This window comes from Lontra canadensis, unplaced genomic scaffold, assembly GCF_010015895.1.
Source record: "Lontra canadensis isolate GAN:19392208 unplaced genomic scaffold, GSC_riverotter_1.0 scaffold58, whole genome shotgun sequence".
NCBI classification, from domain to species: Eukaryota; Metazoa; Chordata; class Mammalia; order Carnivora; family Mustelidae; genus Lontra; species Lontra canadensis.
The window spans coordinates 2,188,665-2,212,204 of record NW_022631052.1 but is presented as its reverse complement, the minus strand read 5'-3'; the positions used below and the strand labels follow the sequence as shown (position 1 = coordinate 2,212,204).

General features: G+C 47.2%; 1 protein-coding gene across 1 annotated transcript in view; it reads left to right on the top strand.

Moving 5' to 3' along the window:
* The first annotated feature begins 698 nt into the window (after positions 1–698).
* SUDS3 (SDS3 homolog, SIN3A corepressor complex component) overlaps positions 699–23,540 on the top strand; it is a 32,980-nt gene continuing 10,138 nt past the window's right edge. Inside the window, exons 1-10 of the mRNA XM_032876175.1 lie at positions 699–993; positions 3,037–3,106; positions 5,456–5,511; positions 7,478–7,549; positions 10,650–10,669; positions 11,941–12,097; positions 20,040–20,135; positions 21,540–21,601; positions 21,752–21,773; positions 22,952–23,057. Of these exons, the coding sequence (XP_032732066.1) occupies positions 852–993; positions 3,037–3,106; positions 5,456–5,511; positions 7,478–7,549; positions 10,650–10,669; positions 11,941–12,097; positions 20,040–20,135; positions 21,540–21,601; positions 21,752–21,773; positions 22,952–23,057 (803 nt within the window). The 5' untranslated portion in view covers positions 699–851. The remainder of the gene's footprint in view (positions 994–3,036; positions 3,107–5,455; positions 5,512–7,477; positions 7,550–10,649; positions 10,670–11,940; positions 12,098–20,039; positions 20,136–21,539; positions 21,602–21,751; positions 21,774–22,951; positions 23,058–23,540) is intronic.

Genomic DNA, 23,540 nt, shown 5'->3' with positions numbered 1-23,540 from the left:
AAATATGGGGCAGCAGTAGTATACAGCACTTGGGTATAATCGTGTAGACAAGGCAGCCTGGACGCTACCATATTTTAGGTAAATGTTCACTTCTCATCTGCAAAATCGGGAGAAGACCTTACTGAGTACACCTATACAAACAGAAAAGACTCCGAGGGACTGGGAAAACACCCTTTTACTGACCCCAGAGGGGAATTATCAGCATCCTTGCCTTTTAGTTCTCAATAAAGCTCCAATTAGGGGAGGAGATAGGCTCTGGGGGATGATCACGAAAATTCTAGATGTCAGCGTTTCCTAACCCATAAAGGGGATGGATCATGTTCACCTATTTCAATGAGAGACCACCTTCAGCCCTTCTGCCTCTTTCAAGTCGCTAAGGATCCTCGCTTTAGTTCTGGCTCCTTGCGCCGCCTGGCGGCTGTTTCCAGAAGTCGCCCGAGAGCTTCGGGGTCCTAGCTGCGGCCAGGCCTGTCCAAAGATTTGCCTAATTCCAGAGATCTTGTCTCCGCCCCTCCCCACTACCCGTTGAGGATTTTAAAGACGGCGATGAAAGGGCCGAGGTTAAGACGAAGGGGGCGTCCATTGGCTTCTCCACCCCCGCAAGGATGACGGAGTCAGGCGGTCCTCGGGCAGCTCGCGACCCGGAAGTCGCCGCCGGCGCGAGGCCCCCGTTGCCGAGCGCGGGCGCGCGGGGCGGAGCTTGGCGGAGAGGGGGAAGGGGTCGCCGGGGCTGCCGCCGCTCCCGCTCCTCGAGTTGGCGGCTCCCTCGGGGGCTGCTAGGCGGGCGTCGAGTCCGCAGGGCGCGCGGCCGCGGTCGCTGGGTGACACGCTCAGCCGCGGCCAGAGGCGACATGAGCGCCGCGGGGCTGTTGGCTCCGGCTCCGGCCCCGGCTGGAGCACCGCCGGCCCCGGAGTACTACCCCGAGGAGGACGAAGAACTGGAGAGCGCCGAGGACGACGAGCGCAGCTGCCGCGGCCGCGAGTCGGATGAAGGTGCGTACTCTGGCTGGCCCGGCGGCCCGGGGCGGGGGTGGGACCGCTGAGGGAGTGAGTGGGCTGCAGGGAGGGGCGGGACGACCGGCGGGGCGACCTCCGGGGCTGGGGGAGGCTGAAGGGGCCGCCGGGAGGAGCGCGGCTCCAGGAAGTCACCCCAACCTGCGCTGGGCCCGGGGCTTCTGCGGGGACGTCGTACCCTAACACTTATGGGAAGGAGGGACTTGGGGAACTGCTGTCAGAGCTGGAGGTCCCTTGGAGATTATGTCCTCCCCTCAGCGGTCTCTGGTGAACCCCAGGTCTTTCCTGGTTGGAATGAGAAAGGCTTCCATTGAGTATCTGGAGTACTCTTCCCCTTTTGAGGTCCGGAGAGAATCAGAGTAAAGCCCAGCTTGGTTTCCAGGTGCTCTCCCCGACCCTCCACCCCGGGGAAATGCTTCAGCCAGCCCTGCTTTGGGCAGCGCAGGTCAGGTTGCTTAAAAGAACGGAACCTGGAATCAGCCAGATCTACGTCTAAATTTGGCGCACTGAACCCAGCTTTGTAACCTTCGACAACTTACTTAAGCTCGCGAGCCTCAGTTTCCCTGGCTGTAACGGGGCTTCCTAGCGTAGGTGTGAGGATTAAATGAGATGTGCATAAAGTACTTAGCCTGGTACTCAGATGTTTTCGTAACACTGGGGAAGCAGGGGCAGGGGGGAGATAGAGATTTGCTTAATGGTGCCCAGGTGTTGTGTTTTCAGTTCCACGTTCTTTCCGTTATCATTACTGCCTCTAAGAACACAGCTCTTCAAACTGGGCATTACAGTTTGGCAAGTGTGAGGAAGACAGTTTTGGAAGGATTGAGGAAGGAGCTACTGGAGAAGGAGAAAGGTGGGGGAAAAAACCATTAAAGGACACTGGAGGGGCGCCTGAGTGGCTCAGTGGGTTAAGCCTCTGCCTTCAGCTCAGGTCATGATCCGAGGGTCCTGGGGTCGAGCCCCGCAGGGAGCCTGCTCCCCATTCCATCCCCCCCGCCTGCTTGTGATCTCTGTCCAATAAATAAATAAAATCTTTAAAAAAAAAAAAAAAACACTGGAGGAGAAAGGGGAGATAGAGACCAATATATGGGTGGAATATAGGGCTGTGGAGGAAAAGGTTAGACTAGTTGCCAGACTGAGGAATAGGTTTTATTCATCTCAGTTCCCTACTGCCTAGTACAGTGGCTGGCCTCTGACAGGAATTCAGTGAAGGTCTCATGACTGAAAGAGAGGAGAAGGCTTTGTGAGGATTTGGATCTGCAGCAGCCTTTAAAAAGGCAGCGACATGTGCAGGTAATAAAGTTGAAGGAACTAATTGCGTTTGGTTGAACTACGTTTGAAGACAGGCCTTCACCAGGGATTTTCAATGTGAGACACTTGTAATTGCTCTTAATGCCCACAAGGGGGAGCGGCGAAGCCAAAATAGATTTTTATCCTTGCTCAAGCAGGGCTGTTGAAATTATGTAGACATTCCACTATTTACTTTAAGAACAATGTTTAAAGTGTTCTGAAACATTTTCTGTTTTATCATCTTGTCTCCTTTCTTCTCCCTTTAGATGTAACTTTGAAAATAATTGCAGTTATTAGAGTTCACTTCATTGGTTTGGGTTCTCCTTTGGATAAATGTGATGTAAAAATCCGTTAAGGGCATGGACCAGAAGAGAATGGACTTACTAGGTCATTTTGGAGCAGTGAGCAAGGCCTGGCTGCCTCTAGTTGTCCTGTCTGACACAGCTCTGTTTCCTGAGTGGCCGAGGGGCTTCTGTAGAAGTAGCAGCCTTGATCACGACTGTCTCACGGACCCTGTTCTCTGGTTGCACTTGAGACGAAGACAGCTCTTTGCATAAGTCTGGCCATATCTAAGTTGGAAATGGCATTTTCTTTCCTAGAGTAACTATGTAATCTTTCTCACTGATGGCTTCCCATGGGCCTGCATTCATTTTACAGAAGTTTAAGTGTCACTTTGTCAGGTGATACTATCTTTATGAATTATTATTTTAACCTTTTTTCCCTGATTTTACTTAGACACTGAAGATGCTAGTGAAACTGACCTGGCAAAGCATGATGAAGAGGACTATGTAGAAATGAAGGAACAGTGAGTGTGATTCTTATATTTCTTGCTTGGAATACAGAATTGACAAGTAAATCTTGACAGTGACCTTGTGTGTATGGTTTTGGGAGCTTCCAAAGTCCAGTGTATCTGTGCAGTTTCCCCCTTTAAATTTGTCATGTGTAATCCGTCTTCCTGTTAAAAGAATCTTTTGAGCATTGGCTAGGAAGAACCTTGAAGGAAATGATTCCAGGGAAATAAGACCACGTATCAGGAGAGAACTGTTCCCCAGTTCTTCATGTTTTTGTTTAAATGTGAAAACCATTACTCAGGATAAAGGGTGCGTCATAACTATTTGGTTCTCAGGTGGAATTGACCCCTCTGAGAGCTGATGGTGTGCTGGCTCCTAGAGAGCTCAGGGAGAGCTGGAGGGCTCCTGACTTCCTGCTCTAGTGCCCTTTCCTCTGGTCACACATCCTGCCCCAAGCCTTCTCTAACTGTGCCTAGAGAAACCAGAACCACTCATTTTTATTCTAAACACAGATGGAAGACTGTATAAAATAGATCTCAGAAGTATTTGTTGAATGTATTTTGAGGCTCTTGATTTGACTTTAAATTCTTTCATCTTTAAACTAGATGATCCACATTCCTTTTTTTGTAGGTTCTATTTTGCCAGTGGTTCGTGACCATCGTCTGGATTCTGTTCTCCTTTTCAGGCTCTGGAACCCAAAGGGGTAATTCAGCTAAATTCAACCAATGCTGCATAAAGAAGGATTACTTTAATAATTCGTGTGATTTTTCTCACAGCTTCATTCCTGAAACTGTGCTTGGTCTTTATTTTTATTCTCTTCAGGCTTTTTACTGATTTACCTTGAACCATTTACACATACCTTTCCTTTTACCAAATCTGATTTGTTTGCTTGTTTATTTTTTCAGTACAAACTCAGAAGTCAAAGACATTGTTTGCTGCATTCGGTGTGGTGGGAAATTGAATACATTGGGTTCTAAATACTGATCTATCATGTGCAGTTGATACATCTGTTTTCTCTTTTCGGCATGTATAAGCATTCTTTTGAGATCTTTTTTTTTTTTTTTTAATTGAATGTGCCTCAATACAAGATACAGAAAAATTTTTTTATTAAAATTGAATTCCTTGTGTGATTCAAGGTGAGTGTTGAGAGTACATCAGAATTCTCATTGATCTTTTGATCAGACCACCTGTGTAATTGCCAGATTCTGCCAACTCTCTCCTCAGTTTGTGTGAATAGTTCAGTTGTATTTACAGCCCTTACTGGAGCAGTCAAAAAGCTCTTGTGCCTGTTATTTGTTGGACAGTGTTCGTTCAGGTTGCAAATCTTGTTTCTGTCACTGTAAAATTGGGGGTGTTTTTCAGGTAGAAGCAAAAATACTGTTGATTCATTTATGGAATCCACCATTCACATAGACCTTGTTGTGGGGCATCTGGGTGGCTCAGTCACTGGGTGTCTGCCTTGGATTAGGTCACGATCCCAGGATCTTGGGGATCGAGCCTCGCATTGGGCTCCCTGCTCAGTGGGAAGCCTGCTTCTCCCTCTCCCACTCCCCCTGCTTGTGTTCCCTCTCTCACTGTCTCTCTGTCAAATAAATAAATAAAATCTTCAAAACAAAACAGACTTGTCAGAGTGTATAATTGCTTATAATCCATTTGGTGTGGGTTGGGGGGGAGAGAATAACACTCTAGGCGGTTTTGCTTTGTGTGTGCTGTGTGTTCTCATCCAGCTGGGGCTGCAAATAAATCCTGCATTTTAACTTTTGTTACTGAATAACTATTATTTCTGATCCTAAAAGAGTAGTGCTTTTAAAAAAATGACACGAAGGTTTATTAACTTGGTGCTTATACAGCTATGCTATCTACATAGCAAAACGTGCCAAAGGCATAATCTTACTCCTTTAGAATTTATAATCAAATTGTAGAGTTGGTAGAAGAGCTGCTGTGTTAATGCCTTTGTTACGTTTTTGTGTATGTTATTTATACTTCTAAATCCAGAAGGAAATGGCATCACGCTTTAGATTTTTTTTTTTAATCTTCTTGCCTGTTTATCATTGTCCTTTATTTATTAAAATCTGCGTGTCTTCATTTTTGTAGATTTTGGACTGATTCTCTAAAGGTGCGATAATACAGGAGAGTCTGCAGAACTGGGATATGATTCAAGAACACAGAATCCTTGTCCCTTTCTGATCCCATTAGCTGCTGGTACATTTTAAACCAGCTGGCGGGCTTCCATTTTCTCTGTCTCCTAAAGGACGTTAAGAACGTTCTGGTAACAGCCTAGGCGGTCCCTGTGTGTAGATTATTTTGGAATCGAGTATTGAATGCTTCTGTCTCTCAGTGTGGCTTTTGTTGTCTCTTCACAGGATGTATCAGGATAAACTGGCTTCCCTCAAGAGACAGTTGCAGCAGCTGCAGGAAGGTTGGTCTGTCTTCTCACCCTTCATTTCATTTCGTTTCTTTTTTTTTTTTTTTTTTTTTAAAGATTTTATTATTTGACAGAGAGAGACACAGCGAGAGAGGGAACACAAGCAGGGGGAGTGGGAGAGGGAGAAGCAGGCTCCCCGCCAAGCAGGGAGCCCGATGCCGGGCTTGATCCCAGGACCTTGGCATCATGACCTGAGCTGAGGGCAGCCGCTTAACGACTTAAGCCACACAGGCGCCCCTCACCCTTTGTTTCTGAATACACTGACTATCCCAAGCCTTCGAAGTCTGTGTATTTAACACCCCTGTGGGGAGTGATTTAAAATTTTTGCTATCTTCTGTCAGAAGAATGGCGATTTTCTAACATTTTTGGACCCTCACTTAGGGCTTTTTGAAGAGCATGAGCTGAAAACCGCTGTGAGCCTAAAGCTAGAGAGAGAGAGTGCTAAAGAATACGTGAAACTGCACCATTTTTTCCTAAACTAAATGCCGATGAGCTGTGGATTAGCCTTATTGTGTTCTCTGTGGTTTGCTTGGTAAGTTAAAAGTGTTAAAAGTGGACTGTATCTTGTCCAGGGCTGTTTCCAGCTAAAGGCAGTTCAGCACGGGGTTGGGAGCGTTGGCTCTCAGGGCCGTCGCGGGCCTGAATCCTTACTGTGCTGCTTCCTGGAAATTTGACCTTGGGTGCATCACTTCTTCCTGCTTAAATTTGTTTTCCAATTTTTGAAATGCACAGAGTGGAAGCCAATGATGTGATTAGTGGTGAGGGGCGTCTAGCCCTGCGGGGTACACTGGGAGCTCAGGGTCAGCTGTGGCCAGCAACGCTTTGGTTTATTTTGGGGGGGACCCCCTCATCAGTGAAGCATCTTTTTTTTTTTTTTTTAAAGATTTTATTTATTTATTTGATAGAGAGAGATCACAAGTAGGCAAAGAGGCAGGGAGAGAGAGTGAGAGGGAAGCAAGCTCCCTGCTGAGCAGAGAGCCCGATGTGGGACTCGATCCCAGGACCCTGGAATCATGACCTGAGCCGAAGGCAGTGGCTTAACCCGCTGAGCCACCCAGACACCCAGTGAAGCATCTTTTCCACGAAGTCCTTATATTCCCTGAACTACCCCATCTGACATTAATTTCTGCTAAGTAGTGAAAAATGGTTCCCATGAGTTGCATTTATATATCTCTGTTTTGTTTGTTTTTTCCTTTTCATAATAATGGAAGTATTACCAGAGAAAGGAGTACATTCTATTCTAGCAATTCTGTAGGGCATACCTGGCATGGTTGAGTGAGGGATTTTGAAAAAGATACTCTCCTAATGAATTATGATCAGGAAACCCTTCCCACATTAATTCTGACTCTCCTTCACTGATGTTCGAACAGCAATGACTTGAGTAGACATTGGGTGAAAATCTATACCTGAACTTTTCAGAATTGTCACTGGCCGTGTGTGGCTATTTAAATTTAATTAAATAAAATTAATAATTCAGTTCCTCAGTGCACTTGCTACATTTCAGGTGCTTAGTAGCTATGTATGACTGGTGGCCCCCGTATTGAACAGTGAAACCTAGGACCTTTTCGCTGTTGCAGAGAAAGTCCTACTGGACGGCATATGATCTGGGCCTTACTGAGAGAGTGAGCTTTTTTCCGAAAAGGGAGGCCCATTGACTCCCAACTGCAGCAGCTGGTGATCAGAATCACTTGAGGAAGCATGTACCTTTCCACTCCCATCACTTGCTCTAGCAAGCATTACTTGCTACAGAGTCTTAATCCACTAGGTGGGATGATTTCTGCTCGGGGCCTTGGTTGAGAACCAGAGTCTAGTTAGCTCTGTTTGCATGTTCCTTTCCCTGGTTTTATTTACTCTGATGGTATTAAAACAGTTCTTGCTGGTGCTAGGCAATTTTAGGAACTGAAATGTAGGGCAGATTGGTTTTCACAGTAACGTTTTATTTTGTAAATCTCAAAATCAGGTACGTTACAGGAATATCAGAAGAGGATGAAAAAACTAGATCAGCAGTACAAAGAGAGGATCCGAAATGCAGGTGAGGCTCTGTCTCAGGTGGGAACACATCATTTTCAGGTGTCCTTTTGCTGGTCATCTGTATAATGGGGCCATAAGAGCTGTTGTCTAAAATGCAAATTCTATATTCTCAGATATGGGGGAGGGGAGAGTTTTGGGGAAGAGAGACTGTAAAGCTTCAATTGTAGAAAACTGGCTCATCTTTCTTCCAGTGGCCAATGAATGGCCTGTAGTTGAGCTTACTAGTGGTGGCTCCGTACAGAACAGGCTCCCTGGCTCCCCTGGTAAGTGGATTCACACATTCTTTCTCACGTCTGCGTGGCTGCCCGAGTGGACCATGAGAGGAGCTACATGGGAAAGAATTGTAGCTTGTTTCACTCTTGCTGGAAGGTTGTTTCTTCTGGTATCCTCTGCTCTGGGAGGAAGGGGTGTTCTTGTTTTTCCCCTGGAGTATTACAAGCATTTAGGGGAAGAGTATACTGTAACAGAGCAAATGTGTTCATTCAGTAAGAATTTGTCAAGCGCCTGCTACATCCAAGCTCTGAGCAGCATGAAATAGCAGAACACATTGTCCTTGACTTTAGGAAATGTGTGATTTCATTGACAGAAGACATCCAAACGTGGAAAAAGTTAAGGAACTTTCTGAGGTAAATGAAGAATCATGCACAAAGTAAGATGTGATGACTGTTCAAAGTGCATAAACATTCCTGGGCTTACAGGGAATGTGTCATAAGTGTTCGATTCGGAAGCTCCTCGTCAGTCAGCATTTTGAGCGCCAGCATGGTATCTGTCCCTGCAGTGGTGAAAGTGATGTTGGGTTTTCAGATGAGGTCTGGGTGCCTTTCCTCAGGCTGCTGTCCTTTCGCTTTCTGATCCGGTGACTTCCCAGCTTCCCATCGGTGGAACTGTTCCAGCCTCTGGGAAGTAGATGTCCCTTGTACACCAACAGGCAGAAGGGGAGCTGAAGGGCATGGGAGGCACTGGGAAAAAGAAAATAATAGCCTCTGTCCACATCCTGGCTGCCCCTGAGGTTACCCCCACTGCGAGCTGAGTTCCTAAGGTACCTCCTCGGGACATCGGTGAAATCCCTTGCCACCTTCCCAGTGTTCCCCTGTAGCAGGGAAAGGTGCACCGTGGAGGGATGAAGGCCTAGGTTTGGTCTCCTCTCAGCACCTTAGATCTTGTGCCTGTAAGGAGGTTTGCTCTTGGAACCTCAGGTTCCCCATCTGTAGAGGGGAGTACACAAACCTCACGGAACTGGCGTAAGAGGCAAGTAAGGAAGGTAAACTGACGTGATCTGCAGCTAGAACTGCTGCGTGAGTACTGAGTGGTTTTCCTTAGTTCCGCTCTCGGTCCTGTTCTTGCAGGTTCTTTCAGAAACATTTTCTGTCCCCTGTCCCCTCACCCCCCAGGTATAAATGCTGAAGAACTCCTAAGTGAGTCCCAGCTTGAGCCTTAAAGGGCACATTCTCACAGAGCTAACCCGCTTGTTCCTGTTGTGTTGGTGCCTGGCTGTTGTGACTCAGACCTCTTACTACTCTGAGAGCTGATGGCCATTTTGACTTGGTGCAGGGTGGTTTCTAAGAATGGCACATAGGCAATGCATCAAATTCATTTTGTGCGTCTAAAGCACTGGTGGGAGTGAGCCGTGTTGGGCTAAGTGTGCCCGGGCTCAAGTGCTCAGCCATTGCCAGGGCCAGAATGATCAGGGCTTCCGGGTGATAAAATACTTGTCCCTTTCCTCAGTTAAATTTATTTTTCTCTTTCTCTTTCTCTTTTTCTTTTTCTTTCTTTCTTTTTTTTCTTTTTTTTTTTTTTGAAGTAGGTTCCACACCTAGCATAGGGCTTAAACTCAAAGCCCTGAGATTGAGAGTCCTGTGCTCCACTGACTGAGCCAGCCAGGCACCGCTCCTCAGTTAAATTTCTTACTTATTTATTTATTTTTTAAAAAGACTTTATTTATTTGACAGAGATCACAAGTAGGCAGAGAGGCAGGCAGAGAGAGAGGAGGAAGCAGGCTCCCCGCTGAGCAGAGAGCCCGATGCAGGGCCCGAGATCCCAGGACCCCTGGATCATGACCTGAGCCGAAGGCAGAGGCTTTAACCCACTTAGCCACCCAGGCGCCCTTAAATTTCTTATTCGGCATCTGTTCACTGAGATCTGAATTCTTAATCTGGAGTCCCGAAACTCAAACTTCTACGAAATTACCTGTGGCTGTGCCTAGATGCTGTTTCAGGGGGAAAGAGATCCATAGGCTTTATCACATTTGTGAAGGAGACCGTGGTAAAATGTAATCCATGCGTCCTGGAGTTGTGGGTTCCCCAGCAATCTTTGTGATGTAGGCAGCAGCTCGACTGTCACCCAGAAAAGATGAGATGCCGTGGATCTATTTTTTTCAAAGGACTGGCTCTAGAGAGGCTTACAATCTAGTGGTGGGGGGAGCTGCTGTGTAAACAGCCGCTAGTCGCCTGCACAGAGTGGGTGATGAAGCTGGTGACCAATGTCTGGTGGCTGCTTGGACGTGTCCGAGGGGCGGATGGCAAGTAAAGGGTCCTCAGGAAAGGCTCCGTTAACTCTGAAGCCTGGAATTGCACTCAGACCCAGTGGGTGTTGCCGTGAAGGTGAGGCCAGACGAGGGGGCTTGGTGGCCTGTGAAGAATGCCCCTGGGGGGCTCAGAACCTCTGCCCTCTGAGTTCTCTGGGACTGTCCTTCCTTGCCACACAGAGACCTTCACACATGCTTTAAAAACATCAGTGTTGACTCGGCTTCGGGAGTAATTGCATTGTTCCTTCCTGACCCATCCTACCCTGTAGGTACTGAGTGAAAGGAGGGGGATAACTTTCGGTGTTGTTTTGCTGGGGTACTTTGGTTCCTGCTGCTTGCTTTTGACCTTGGGCAGAGCTGCTGGAAGTGATCCTGTTCGGGGCCAGATTTTAACTAGTCATGAGTGTTTCTTCCATCCTTCCCCTTCACGTATATCAGTACTTTACGGATGGAAACATTTTGCTCTGCGTTACCGTGCTCTTAGAAAGCAGTTAGTGCCTCTAAACGAATCCTACCATCGCTGTCTAGAAAGGTGACGCGGCCTAGCAAATCTAAGTGCATGTTTTATCTCTTTCAGAGCTCTTCCTCCAGCTGGAAGTAAGTACCTTGGCTCTTCTGGGTTGCAGGCCCTCTGTGAGACTGGAATCTTGCTTTCCCATCCAGAGAACCTTTCCTTCTGTCACCAAATGGACGGTTAAGCCACCAGCTGCAAGCCTTCGTCACTCTTCTGTTTGACTAAAGGACATGTTGGGTCTCAATTTGGAAATTCCCATCTATTCATTTGTAGGTTGAATAGCCTCTGCTTGTCACAGGACACTAGGGGATGCTCGCCTCTCACTGCTTTCTTGTTGACTTTTATCTCACGTTAAAGCCGCCCAGGAGTATGTCTGAATTATAACGGTCTAATAATTTGTTATATTGGTCCTTGACGCAGCCCAGCCTCTGAATTGGCTCAGTGGTTCAGGTTTTACAGCTGAAGCTGTCTGGGTCAGTAGGAAAGACGGATTTAACATTTTTGCTTTCCTTCAGCAGACATCTAAGTGTTGCTAAGTGAAGCATAGTGTGGTGGTACAGAGATGGGGGCCTGAATCTTGGATGATGATCTCTTCCTGGGATGGCTAGTGTGTAGGTGTGGGGAGGTCCCATCTTTATCAGAGCCACACAGGCGTGTGAGAAGGTCATGCTTTAACAGAGCACGTTATCAGACACCATTTTACTCTGAAGTCAGTGCAGCACGCATTGTCACAGCCCGCAGGATTATGGGATCCCCAGCTGTGGCCCACCATAAGCGGCCTTGTTCTTCATTTAATACGATGGTGAGATTTGAAAAATGAACGCTTTTTTTATTTGGTATTTCAGTGTTTGAGTACTTGAGGGTTCAGGGGTACCTAATAGATGATCTTCTATTTTAGCTGATCTTCATTTTGGCGTAAATACCAACAAATACAGTAACTTGGGCCACCTTGACTCAGTATTTTGTAATTGCAATGAATTTTGAATGTAGGTATTACAACCGGAATATACTGTTTTCCTCCAAAATTGTGGCTTTAAAAGAGTGTGTCTTTGAGAGTCTTAAGTTCTATTAACATAGAAGCCATGCAGTGTAAGAGGTGGGAGAGAGGAAATACTGAGTAGCAAGGGGGGTACGCTCGTAAAGACAAGCAGAAGTCGTGTGGTTCAGTTTTACGCATTCATGGGGAAACTCGTTCCCAGACGTCTCACTACTGCCAGTGCACGTGTGAGGGCCGCTCTCCCACATTTCTCGTAAAGGTATTTTCTGGGCTCCCGAGTGCAGAGTCAGGCTTGGAGTTGGAGCTCTGGTTGCAAGGGCCTCACGGAGCCCTAGCCTGTGTTTCTCTTTCGCTCAGACTGAACAGGTGGAGAGAAACTACATTAAAGAAAAGAAAGCAGCGGTGAAAGAATTTGAAGATAAGAAGGTAGAGCTGAAGGAGAACCTGATTGCTGAGCTAGAGGAGAAGAAGAAAATGATCGAAAATGAAAAGCTGACTATGGAGCTGACGGGAGGTATGAAAGCACCCCAGGGCGGGATCCCGGGAGCCCTGGGTGGGGCCCGGAGGGGTGCTGCGGTCCTGCCTGTGTTCCTTCTCCAGAGTGAGCCGGAAGGAGGGTGGGCTTTGACCCGACGGCTCAGAGTTCTAGCTCCGTGTGGTATTGGCTGTGCGACTTCAGTCAAGCTGCTGAATGTCTCTGAGCCTACTTCCCCCTCTACAAAATGGGGCTGATCAGACCTTGTCTCACAGGACTGTGGTCAGAAATGTGAGTGCCTAGCACAGTGCCCTGTGTGGAACAGGTGTTCAGTGAATGGTAGACCTTTAGTCATGGCTGCAACTGCTGGCTTACGCTTTATTCAAATTCCTGGGTCAGCTGGCATTCATGGATGACTTACCCGAGTGCCTCTGGGGTGGTAGGAATCTCTCTGCTTTGTATTTTTCAGTCTGCCTTAATTACAGAGAAGGCATTGTCTTCCTTTGACCTAGATGTGAGAACAAAGGTGTTAGACTGTATCATCTGTGCTCTTAGATCCCTTCCCTAGGTGTTACTGTGAACATTTCAGACAGAGTTGGTACAAATTTGGCAGGAGTAAGCTAAACTGAACTAGTTTCCTGTAAAGGTAGTAAAGTTACATTAGACTCTGTGCCAGTCCTCCCTTGCCTTCTAGTTTTTAGTAATCCGCATACGTGAACTCAGCAGTATGTAGGCAAGTTTAAGGGAGAAACAATATGGGCTGTTCTGTTGCCATATGTAGACTGATGAATCCTAGAAGGGTGCAGGGCAGGAAGTGGCTCAAACTATGTATTTTGGAACTTGGCAAAATTTCTGTCAGTGAATACTGCAAGACAAGCCAGTGGGGAGTTTGTCACCTGGCGGGCTGTTGAGACAAAGGAGAAAACGGAGCTATCCTCAAGACAGAAGGCACCTGCATGCCTTCTGCACACCCTCACATTTCACTCTTACCGTGTGCAGAAGGTGCTGTAGCTCTGGCATGTCTCGTTTTAACAGACGTCCATAAGAGATGCATTGTTTTCAGATGAAGTCCTTGGGGGCGGACTTAAAAAGTAAGAGTTGAGAAGTAGTGTTTCCTCTTCTGTATTTCTGGTGCTGTGACCCAACACGGCCCTTGGATTGACATAAACGTCTGGCCCCAACCCCCATGATGTACCTGTGAGAATGTGGTGTGTCTGAAGTGGGTGGGGGCAGGGGTCTGATTCTTGAAAAATCTCTCTTCTGGTATCTCTCTCCTTGAAAGACTTGGCAGAAGGAATTAATTCCTTGAAGGCCTCTGCAAGCGGCTTAGAAATGTTTTTTTTTTTTTTTTTTTTTTTTTTTTTGGTGAGAGTGGATGTTAAACTAGCATCTCCAGACAGCACTGTCTTGTTCTTGTGGCCACGCTTTGTTGATGAGCCCGCTAGCACGATGCTCCCTTGTTTGGTACCAGTCTGCCTGCCTGTTTTCTGACCTGGACACCATTTTCTTTGACGATGGCTGTTTCTGGCGTTGATGCCTCATCGCTCTCTGCTGGAGCCACCAGATGTTCAGGAGTCTTCATTAGGCTGGTGGGAAATAGTGTCGGTTTATAGCTGCTCCCTTTCCATCTGCAGGGAAAGATATCCTCACCTCACCTGTGATTTCGCATCCTGCTTATTGACAAGCGATCGACATTGTTTGGCCAGGCCGTTTTGCAGCCAGAATCTTAACTGGGACAGGAGGCCTCCCCAGTGACTGGAGGCTGAGCCTGCCAGGGTAGAAAAGACAAATAAATGCAGGGAAGTCATTTGTAACGCAGTAAAATAGATTACACAAATGCTTAAAGCTAGCCACGGGCATTAAAGGTACCAATGTCCTTCCTCAAGCCATTTGGTACCCTTGGTATGGAAAGCTGTGCCAAGGTAATGATAGAGTGTCGGAAGAAAAGGCAGTGGAGCTAGAAGGATAATTAGCGTTTCCACAGATGGTGCTGCTATGGTGCTGGATTAAAGGCCTGATTTCATTCCTCTCCTTGACTGACTGATTTCACCTTTGTGGATTGATGCCCAATCTCCGCGTTGCCTGGCTCTGCCCAGAAAAGATATTTCATAAAATCTCTTCTTCTGGTTCCATGTGAAGATCTTTCGAAAAACAACGTTGATTTAGAGTCTGATGGGACGCGTAGACCAAATAACCCATTGGGAATGGGGGGATCAAGTGATCTGCTTTGTGTGAAGGGCCCTGAAAGCATTCGCAGACTCTGCGGGAGTTAGTGGAAGGTTCTCTCCACTGCCCATGCCGCTTGAGAAGAACTCAGGACAGCGGGTTGTGCAGGTGGAAAGGCGTCCTGTCGGTAAGGAGACCGGGGTGGATTCTCGATCAGTGCTCCCCCACCTTGGGGGTGTGTGTGAGTCAGCTGGGGGTCTCGATGACAGGCGGCTGCTGCTTCAGCGGGTCCGGAGTAAAGCCTGCGATTTCTAGCCGCCGGCCAGGGGCTGCTGATGCTGTCTGCTGGACCACACTGAGTAGTGAGGGTATAGGTGGAATTTCCCGAGTGTGAGTTTTCTCTGAAGTTGAGGCCAAGGTGGTAAGTAACCCAGTTAATCAGTGTGAACTTAACGAGCTTTCAAGTGTGGGGAGCTTTATCGTTCTTTATCCATCTGTCCTCTTCTGTCTTGAGGATAGCTCTATTTTCTCCTTTGTCTCAACAGCCCGCCAACCACTACTTCATTTTCTTTTGTAAATTTTTGCCTCTCTGGGGCATCTTCCAACCCTCAGGCCCCTGTGGCAGTTACTCAAGACCTCATCAAGCCTGTGAGTTTCCCTTAGAAGATAAGTGGATTCATACCTGGAGCCATGAGTACTTATAATACTAAAATCAAAATTATGATCTCAAAATATAACGTTAAAGGACTGCTTCCTGAGTACGTCCCTCGAGCCAGGTGTTTCATGAAAGTATGAGAACTGCCTTGGTAGGCTGATAGATGTGGACGGATCCTGGCCCTGTCATGAACTTGGTTCTGTGGTGGGGTTTTCTTATTTAGGAAGGAGACGGTACAATCTGCTTTGGAGGTCTGGTGCAAAGATGGGGTGAGACAGTGCCTGTGAGGTGCTTCAAGAAGCAGCTGGCACATAGAGTAAGCACTTAGGGAAGTTGTAAGGTCCTTTGACCTGACTTGGCAAAGCGGCCTCAGAGGAACGGAGGCATCTATTCAAAGTGCCCCAGCGTGGTAGTGCGTAAGCCAGAATTGGTCTTACCCACCACATGATAACTGACTTTCTACCGTGGAATTACTGTGGATTCGTGTGCTACTGAGTGATTCATAAAATGAGGCTAGTAGGTAAGGACTGTGTCCTCAGGGAGCTTGTATTCTCCTAGTTACAAGACTGACACAGCTTCTTCGTCTTGCCCAGTGTAAGACGGTGTCCACAGAGCATACTCCTAAATGGAGGTGAAGATTTCTCAGGTTTGTTTTTACTAATCGTAAAACCTGATGGAGGTCTCTGGGGTTGTTCTGATGCGGGCGTGGTTTCCCACAATGAGGAACAGATGCCAGTGAGTAGGAACCTTGGAAGTCCAGGCAAGGAGAAGAGTCCCCATGAAATACCTGGCTGGGGAGAGTGGAAGAGGTGACCTGGACTTTGGGTGGAGCGGGCTTGTCCCCAAGACGGTGCTGCCATTGTGGAATTGAGGTGTTTTCAGAGGAAGTTCGCTGTCTTGACACCATCCTTATTCTCCGGAGAGCTTTGTCCCGAGGGAGATGGGGCCCTTCGCTCCTACCCTGGTTGGTCGCTGAAGACCTGACCCTGATTCTTCTCTCACCTCGCCCCACCCGTCTCCTACCAGCGCCCGCAGCACCGTTCCTGAAGTGGATGAGCCCCTCCCAACCCCTGAGGGAGGGGCCTGGGCTTTGCTCTGGGCCACTGGGCTCGCCCCATGATGCCCTGCTTCAGGTTTGGGGGCAATTGCCAATCGGCTGTAGTGGTTACACTGCAGTGGCTTTTTTTTTTTTTTTTTTTAATTAGCACAAACCACCATTGGAAGGGGTGGGGAGAAGCAGAGGGAGAGAAACGCAAGCAGACTCCCCGCTGAGTGCGGAGCACAGCTCAGGACTCTGATCTCAGGACCCTGAAATATGACCTGAGCTGAAGCCAGGAGTCGGATGCTCAACTGACTGAGTCACCTGGTGCCCCAGCATTCTTAAGGATGCTCCTCTGAATCACTGTAGCTGGTATTTTTCAGTGGCTAAACAAGTGTTTGGTTTTAGTAGTTAAACTATGTTCTTGTGAAGCTTTTACTGCATTTATGTGCCGTAGGCCCATAAGCTGTTGGAGTGAATGACTAGGTCCAGAGAAGTGTGGAACCCAAGGCCAGCAGGGAAGTGCTAATTGTATGGTAATTGCAGGTAATTAATGTTATCGGGAATATGTCTCCATAGGGACGGTGCTTTAATGGCTCTGCCCAGCACTGGCGCAGCCTGCGTCCCATTTCGTAGCCAGCATGCCCCGTGCTACCTGGAGGGTGCCTGTGTCTGTCGGGAGGCCGTTCCCGCTGGCCTCGCCGGTGAGCAGAGTAGGAAGGACTTGCACTATTGTCACGTAGACAAGGTGGTTGGGAGAGGAGCACTCATTCAGTGTTCTGTCTCCTCTTCCTCCTGCCTCTGGTGTGTTGGGTGCTCAGCTGGGTCACTGTTGATGTTCACTTGGACCCATAAAAGGTCTTGGGTTTTCTGAGAGGCTTTCTGACGTAAGTCAGTTGTGTTGGGCTTGTCTGCGAGGCCAGCTGACTTCCTGCTCAAGTGCCTTCTCCAGGGCTGCCATGCTCCAAGGTCGGGGTTTTACTCTCGGAAGTTTGATTTTTGTGGTGGATCCAGATTGAGCCCACTGGGACTCTCGCTGGCCAAACTCCAGGGACGTTGATATTATAGACTCAGAAGGCCAGCCTCTTGCTTCTCGTGAGAAGTGGAACTTCTAGGTGGGTTCAGACCCAGGTAGTCCGATATCCTTTCCCCTCTGTGAAAAATGTAATCGCAGGAGGTTGGAGCAAAGTGAGTGGAGTAGGTAATTTGTGTAGTTTGGGGCTGTGATACTTATATGGCGGTCTTCCCTACAAGTCACATCTTCCACGTGGACCATGGCCAGGCCTGCTCCCCACTCTCCTGGATGGTGGTGGGGACAGGCCATTACATTTCAGAGGTGTTATTCAGAGCACCTTCCTTCTGCTGAAGTTGTCTTTTGGATGAAAATTGATTAGGTTATTGTGGTGACTAGGCTAGTAAAATGGATCAATTTTCACTATTTCCTAAGAAGAATTCGATTATATATTCTGATCTATGAGTGATGCAGCTATGATTTTCTGAGCTTATTGGCCATGGTAAGACTGCGTTACTCCCACATTCTCTCAGCTGTGCCTTTACTTGGCTTACTTCCTATCAAGTATTGCCCACCTTCCCCACCCCCCAGACTTGGCTGCCCAGAGGGCAGGGCACACTGGGCCATTGTCTTCAGTGACTAGAACATTCCATGACGTCCTCGTGCTCGGTGCTCTTTCTCTAGTGGTCTTCGGGTTTGGTGAGCTCCTTTCACACCTTGTTTTCTGAATTAGGCGTGAATGTTGCAGAGCCTCAGAGCTGATGTCACTTGTCAAGTATGTAACTTCATTCAGCTGTTTGCCCCTTGGCTTTTTAAAGGGATTTTTGTATAGTGTTTTCTTGGCTGCAGACGCGATAAAACTAGCATTGATTGAACTCTTGCTACGCCAGGCATCGTGTTTAGGGCTTTACTGGTATCAGCTCCCGTAACCCTCCCAACATCCTGTGGGGGAAGCATTACCGATAATTCTGTTTTATGAAGAAAGTTGAGACAAGTGTTTACGTGGCCTGCCTTAGGTCACGCAGCTGCAGCAGGGAGTCACGACTGCCGCCTGTAAGTTAGTGGAGAAGTGTGCCAGCGTGGTTGAGGGCGAGAGATTGCTGGTAGAGGGGATGACTGTCTCTTCACTTTTTCTCAGGGGTGAGTGTGTTTGTCCTACTTCCTCATGCCCCCACTCCCCTGTATACTTTTTTTTTTTAAGATTTTTATTTATTTATTTGACAGAGGTCACAAGTAGGCAGAGAGGCAGGCAGAGAGAGGAGGAAGCAGGCTCCCTGCTGAGCAGAGAGCCCGATGCGGGGGACTCGATCCCAGGACCCTGGAATCATGACCTGAGCTGAAGGCAGAGGCTTTAACCCACTGAGCCTCCCAGGCGCCCCTCCCCCATATACCTTTACAAATACTCATCAGGTCTGTGGTTCTCATCACTTACCTTCCACTGATAGGGGGTAAAAAAACCATTGTTACCCATTTCCCTTTATAAGAGCAACACAAAGAAGTATCTTTTGACTTCGTACATGTGATTATTATATATTCACAGATTGTGCACCTTGCTGTGGTGGAAGGGCTACACTTGAATTCCGTAAGGTTGTTCTGTCTGCTGTGCTGATAGTACGTATGGTCATGAATGAATGATACTGTCAGGCTTGACGTCATCTAGTTGTTCTGCAGAAAACTCCGTAGAGCCCGTACTGTGTGCCTGAACTATTGTGAGGTGCTGGGGTGGAATTTAGGAATTTCGGGGGAAAATGTCCCATACAACGTGGGGCTTGCTAGCCAGAGCTTTGTACAGAGGTTTGCGCTGGTTGCTTGGAAGATGGTGTGACTCTGGAAGCCATCATGGGACAGGGAGCATTGAGCTGGCTCTCAAGGGATGTTGTGTAGGAGTATGCTGGGCAGAAAAGAGGGGGCCAGGCAGAGGTGACGGTGTGTAAAGGCTTGAGGACATACATAGTAAGGCAGGTGACCTTGGGTGAGAGACTTGGCCTATTTTCTGTAGAGCGTGGTGAGCCATAAAAGTATTGAATAAGAAGGGGGATGTGTAGAATGATCTGATTTGTGTCTTAGGGAGATTGCTCTGTGGGAGGTGAGGATAGGAGGAGGGGATGGAGTTGAGAGGTGGTTTAACAGCAAAACTGTCCATGATCGGGTGACTATGACGTTTCGGGGAAGGAAGATGATAAGTCACAATGACAGATTCTGTTCTGGCTGGGGAAGATGGACAGATGAGATGCCCCCGAGACATGGGAGAGGAGGCAGCCCTGGGAGGTGAGACACGAAGTGTGGTCACTTGGGTCATTCAGGATGGATGGTGTCAGTGGGCATAGGTTGCCATTCAGAAGGTTGGGGCAGCTGGCATCGGTGATAGAGGCTTACTGGGACACAGGCTGAAACCTGACTGGACTCCAGTGGGCACCAGCGGAAAGGAGCCTAAGGGAGCAGATCAGGAGACGAGAGCTCTGTGCAGTGGCGGCTGGGGAGGAGAGATTTTAAGGCAAAGAGAGTCAGCAACAGTGCAGACTGCAGAGAGAAGTCAAGAAGAATGGAAGAGACTTTATTATGAGCCTTCATTAGATCATTCTTGACAGGTAGCTACGAGAGGTTATAAAACAAAACAAAAGAGTCCAAGGTTGTAAATGACCACATCCTATAAAGCTGTTGGCACCGAGGCCAGTGGCCTCTCGGTCTTGTGCACGAGTGTGCTTCAGTTGTCCCTCCCTCCGTGAGAACAGCAGGAATTAGTTGACCTAGATGATCCAAAGGTTCCTTCTGATCCCAAGAGCCTACCACTCTGTGGCTTCTGAATTTGAGGGAAGAGGAGGAAGGTCCTAGTTTACAGGATGCTGGAGAGTTGCTTGCACAGGTAGACTGCACAACTGTGCAGCGTTTCTGAGAGGGGCGAGCACTTAGGCCAGCCAATCCGAGTCTTCTAAACACAGGCCCTCACCCGAACATCTGATATGGGTGTCTGCCTTAGGCCCCGTGTGAACCAGATGTTCCCATTAAAACAGTTCTGATTGGGTGGCTGTGGGGCAGCTTTTCTTACAGTACAGCGATTCTTACTTCAAGTGGGAGTTGGATAGATTTACCCATTCAATTCTTGCCACAGATTCTATGGAAGTGAAACCCATCATGACCAGAAAGTTGCGGAGGCGACCAAATGATCCTGTCCCCATCCCAGACAAGAGGAGAAAACCCGCTCCTGATATCCATTTGCATAACTGGTTTTTTTCTTAAGACTATTGAATCCTTTGCTTATCCATTTGCTAGAATATACATGGCCATTGTCCTACGGAAATCGTGTGTGGTTGGCAGGCATGTGTATTTATCCCTGAGCTAAGGAATAGCCAATTTTTTTAAAAAGATTTATTTATTTGAGAGAGAGGGAGAGCGCTTGCAAACATGAGCACAAGCAGGAGGGGCAGTGGGCCAGGGAGAGAGAATCCCAGGCAGGCTCCCTGCTAAGAATAGAGCCCAGTGTGGGGCTCAGTCCCGTGACTCTAAGATCAGACCAGAGCCCAAAAGAGTCGGCTGCTTGGGACGCCTGGGTGGCTCAGTTGGTTAAGCGGCTGCCTTCGGCTCAGGTCATGATCCCAGCGTCCTGGGATCGAGTCCCACATCGGGCTCCTTGCTCGGCAGGGAGCCTGCTTCTCCCTCTGCCTCTGTCTGCCTGTGCTCGCTCGCTCTCTCTCTCCCTCTGTCTCTGACAAATAAATAAATAAAATCTTTAAAAAAAAAAAAAAAAAAAGAGTCGGCTGCTTAACTGATTGAGCCACCCAGGCGCCCTGGGAATGGCCATTTTATTATGGATCTCGATTGCCACTGCTTCTAATGGACGGCGTTTGTAGAGAGCAGTTATTTGGAAGTGCACTTTTCTGGAAGTTCATCCTGGTTTTAACATTTGGAGATTTAAGGCGACCTCAGATTTCATGTGCCTTTATTTTTCTACTTGTAGAACCAGGCCAGTAACACCTGCCTTTTGTACCTCCATTACCTATATCCCGAAGACCGTGGAACACAAGTTGTTAAATTAAAGCAAATGAGATTTCAGTCACATAAAAAAGGCCTTTAATCGTAAAAACGAGAGGGGGAAGCAGGACACACATCACAAAATTCTTTTTCTGTTCTCTTGAGGAGAGAGTAAGTAGCCATTTATACAAAATGATTCAGCTGTCTTCTCCCAAGAGAGGGTTTAACTTCAGGTTCCTTTGTCTTCACAACTGAGGGTTTAAGTTACGTAGGAAGAATAAGCCCACCTCTGTGTGTATGTGTGTGTGTGTGTGCATACACACACGTGTGCAAGGCTTCTGGTCTTTGGAACAAGAGCACTTCATAAATTGAGGAGGAAGGTCTCCTTGTACTGTGTCCTGTGCTCTCATTCTGGGACTTACTGAATGACTTAGAGATGTTTGAAAGAAATTTGTGCATTCTTTTATGTACCTGGGCACCACGACATTTAGTAGAATCAGCGGCTTCCGAGAGGCAAACTGCTATAGAAACCGCATCTGACAGAATCACACTGTGAATCCTAAAAACCTGGTACCATTTTGTTGATTTCTGCTTGCTTAGAAACCATGCTTCTCAGACACGTTCCTTTAACTCTCAACACCCCAGCTAAACTATTTGTTAACAGACGAACAGATCATGGAGGATCTGAGAACGTTAAATAAGGTACAGTTTGATTTTTTTTTTTTTTAATTTATTTGAAAGTTTAGGCTTGTGTCCTTCACATGTTACTTGTTAAATCGTTTTGATACCTTTGACACTTTGTGTTGCATCTGAAATGATCTGCACTAAGATTTCTTGTTGTTCTTCCTACAGCTTAAGTCACCCAAGAGACCAGGTAAGTGCATAGTGTTGCTGGTTTTTTTGAGTTCTTTTTTTTTTTTTTTTTTTTTTTTATCATGTTGTGGGAAAAGCATGCTTATACCCGACAGGGAGTTGTTGCAATTTTCAAAAATAAAAATGCTCATCATTTGTCTAAGAGTAGTCATCATGAAAACTGAAGGGAACCTTAGGTGCCCCCTCCCCTGATTTTTTTTTTTTTTTAAAGCCCTGCTATATTAAAGTTATTTTTACTTTTTCCTTCATTTCTTGTAAAAGAGACATTTGATTGATAGGCTGGTAAAGGTTTTCTTCTGTGTAGGCATCAGGCATAAGATTTAAGCACACCTACATTTCTGGAAATGAAACCAGAAGGATTTTTCAGTATTCCTTGTCTTGTGAAGTTAAGTGCTGGGTGCCCCTGTTCCTGTGGCACTTCGTGGCCTGGTTCTGGTGAGGGACTCACAGTCCCAGCTTACAGAAGAGGACGGCCCAGGTTCACAGTGGTTCCTTCCAGAGTGGCACTTGAGAGTCAGTGCTAGGCTGCAAAACAGAATTCTGGATGGGCAAGGCATTGTTACGTTTTAAGCACCAGGATTACTTACATGTCTGTCTACTCACCAAGCCTTGTGGAAGGAAACAGGATCCTTTTTTCTCTGAACAATTTCCTTCTGAGAGCCACCGTGGTCCTCAGAGAGGTCCCGTGTTTCTGAAGGCATGATGTGGGGGGTGGGGGGGAGGTGTTACGGAAGTTGTGTGAATTGAGATCCTTTGAACCTACTGTACTTATTAGCACTATATTAGCTTGACTCTGTACATACATGATAGTCTGTTTTACCTAGTAATAAACAGTTTTAAAAAATGACTTCGGATTAATAATTTTAAGGAGATTGTCCTAATTCCTGCCTTTCTGGGCTTCCAGTGGTCACGTGGGCAAATCACTTAGCCTGCCGGTATCCCCGGTTTCTCCTCTGTTCAGTGAGGTTAAGCTTTGCCTTGCTTACCTCACGGGGTTGGGTTGAGCAGCAAGTTAGGCGTAATATACAAGAATTTTGTGGAGTTCTCATCTTTACACCCCTAAGGACTTAATGATCATGATTATTACCACTTTTTGATAGCATTTCAATTAAAGCATGTTAGTTGTTGGGTCCACGATTGTTACACGTTTAATCATTGACATATCTTTGGTACCTCCAGCATCCCCGTCCTCTCCTGAACACTTACCTGCCACCCCGTCAGAGTCTCCAGCTCAGAGATTCGAAGCTCGAATAGAAGATGGGAAACTGTACTATGATAAAAGATGGTATGTTATGGAAAAACACAGATGATTCGTTAAGAGTCTCAAAAGAACCCCCTTGGAAAGAGCACTGGGGCTCTGTCTCATTGTTCCTGAGCATGGCTGCTGCTTAGCTTACATAGTACGGAAGTGGAATAACATTTCAAAGTGAGTTAGGACAGGGGAGCCTGGCTAGCTCAGGGGAGCATGTGACTATTGCTTTCAAGGTCAGGAGTTCAAGCCTCATGTTGGGCATAGAGCTTGCATTTAAAAAAAAAAAAAAAATGGGCACCTGGGTGGCTCGGTTGGTTAAGCGGCTGCCTTCGGCTCAGGTCATGATCCCAGGGTCCTGGGATCAAGCCCTGCATCAGGCTCCCTGCTCGGCAGGGAGCCTGCTTCTCCCTCTGCCACTGCCTGCTGCTCTGTCTACTTGTGCTCTCTCTCCATCTCTCTAATAAGTAAAGTCTTTAAAAAAAAAAACAAACTAAAAAATGCATCAGGAATCATTTG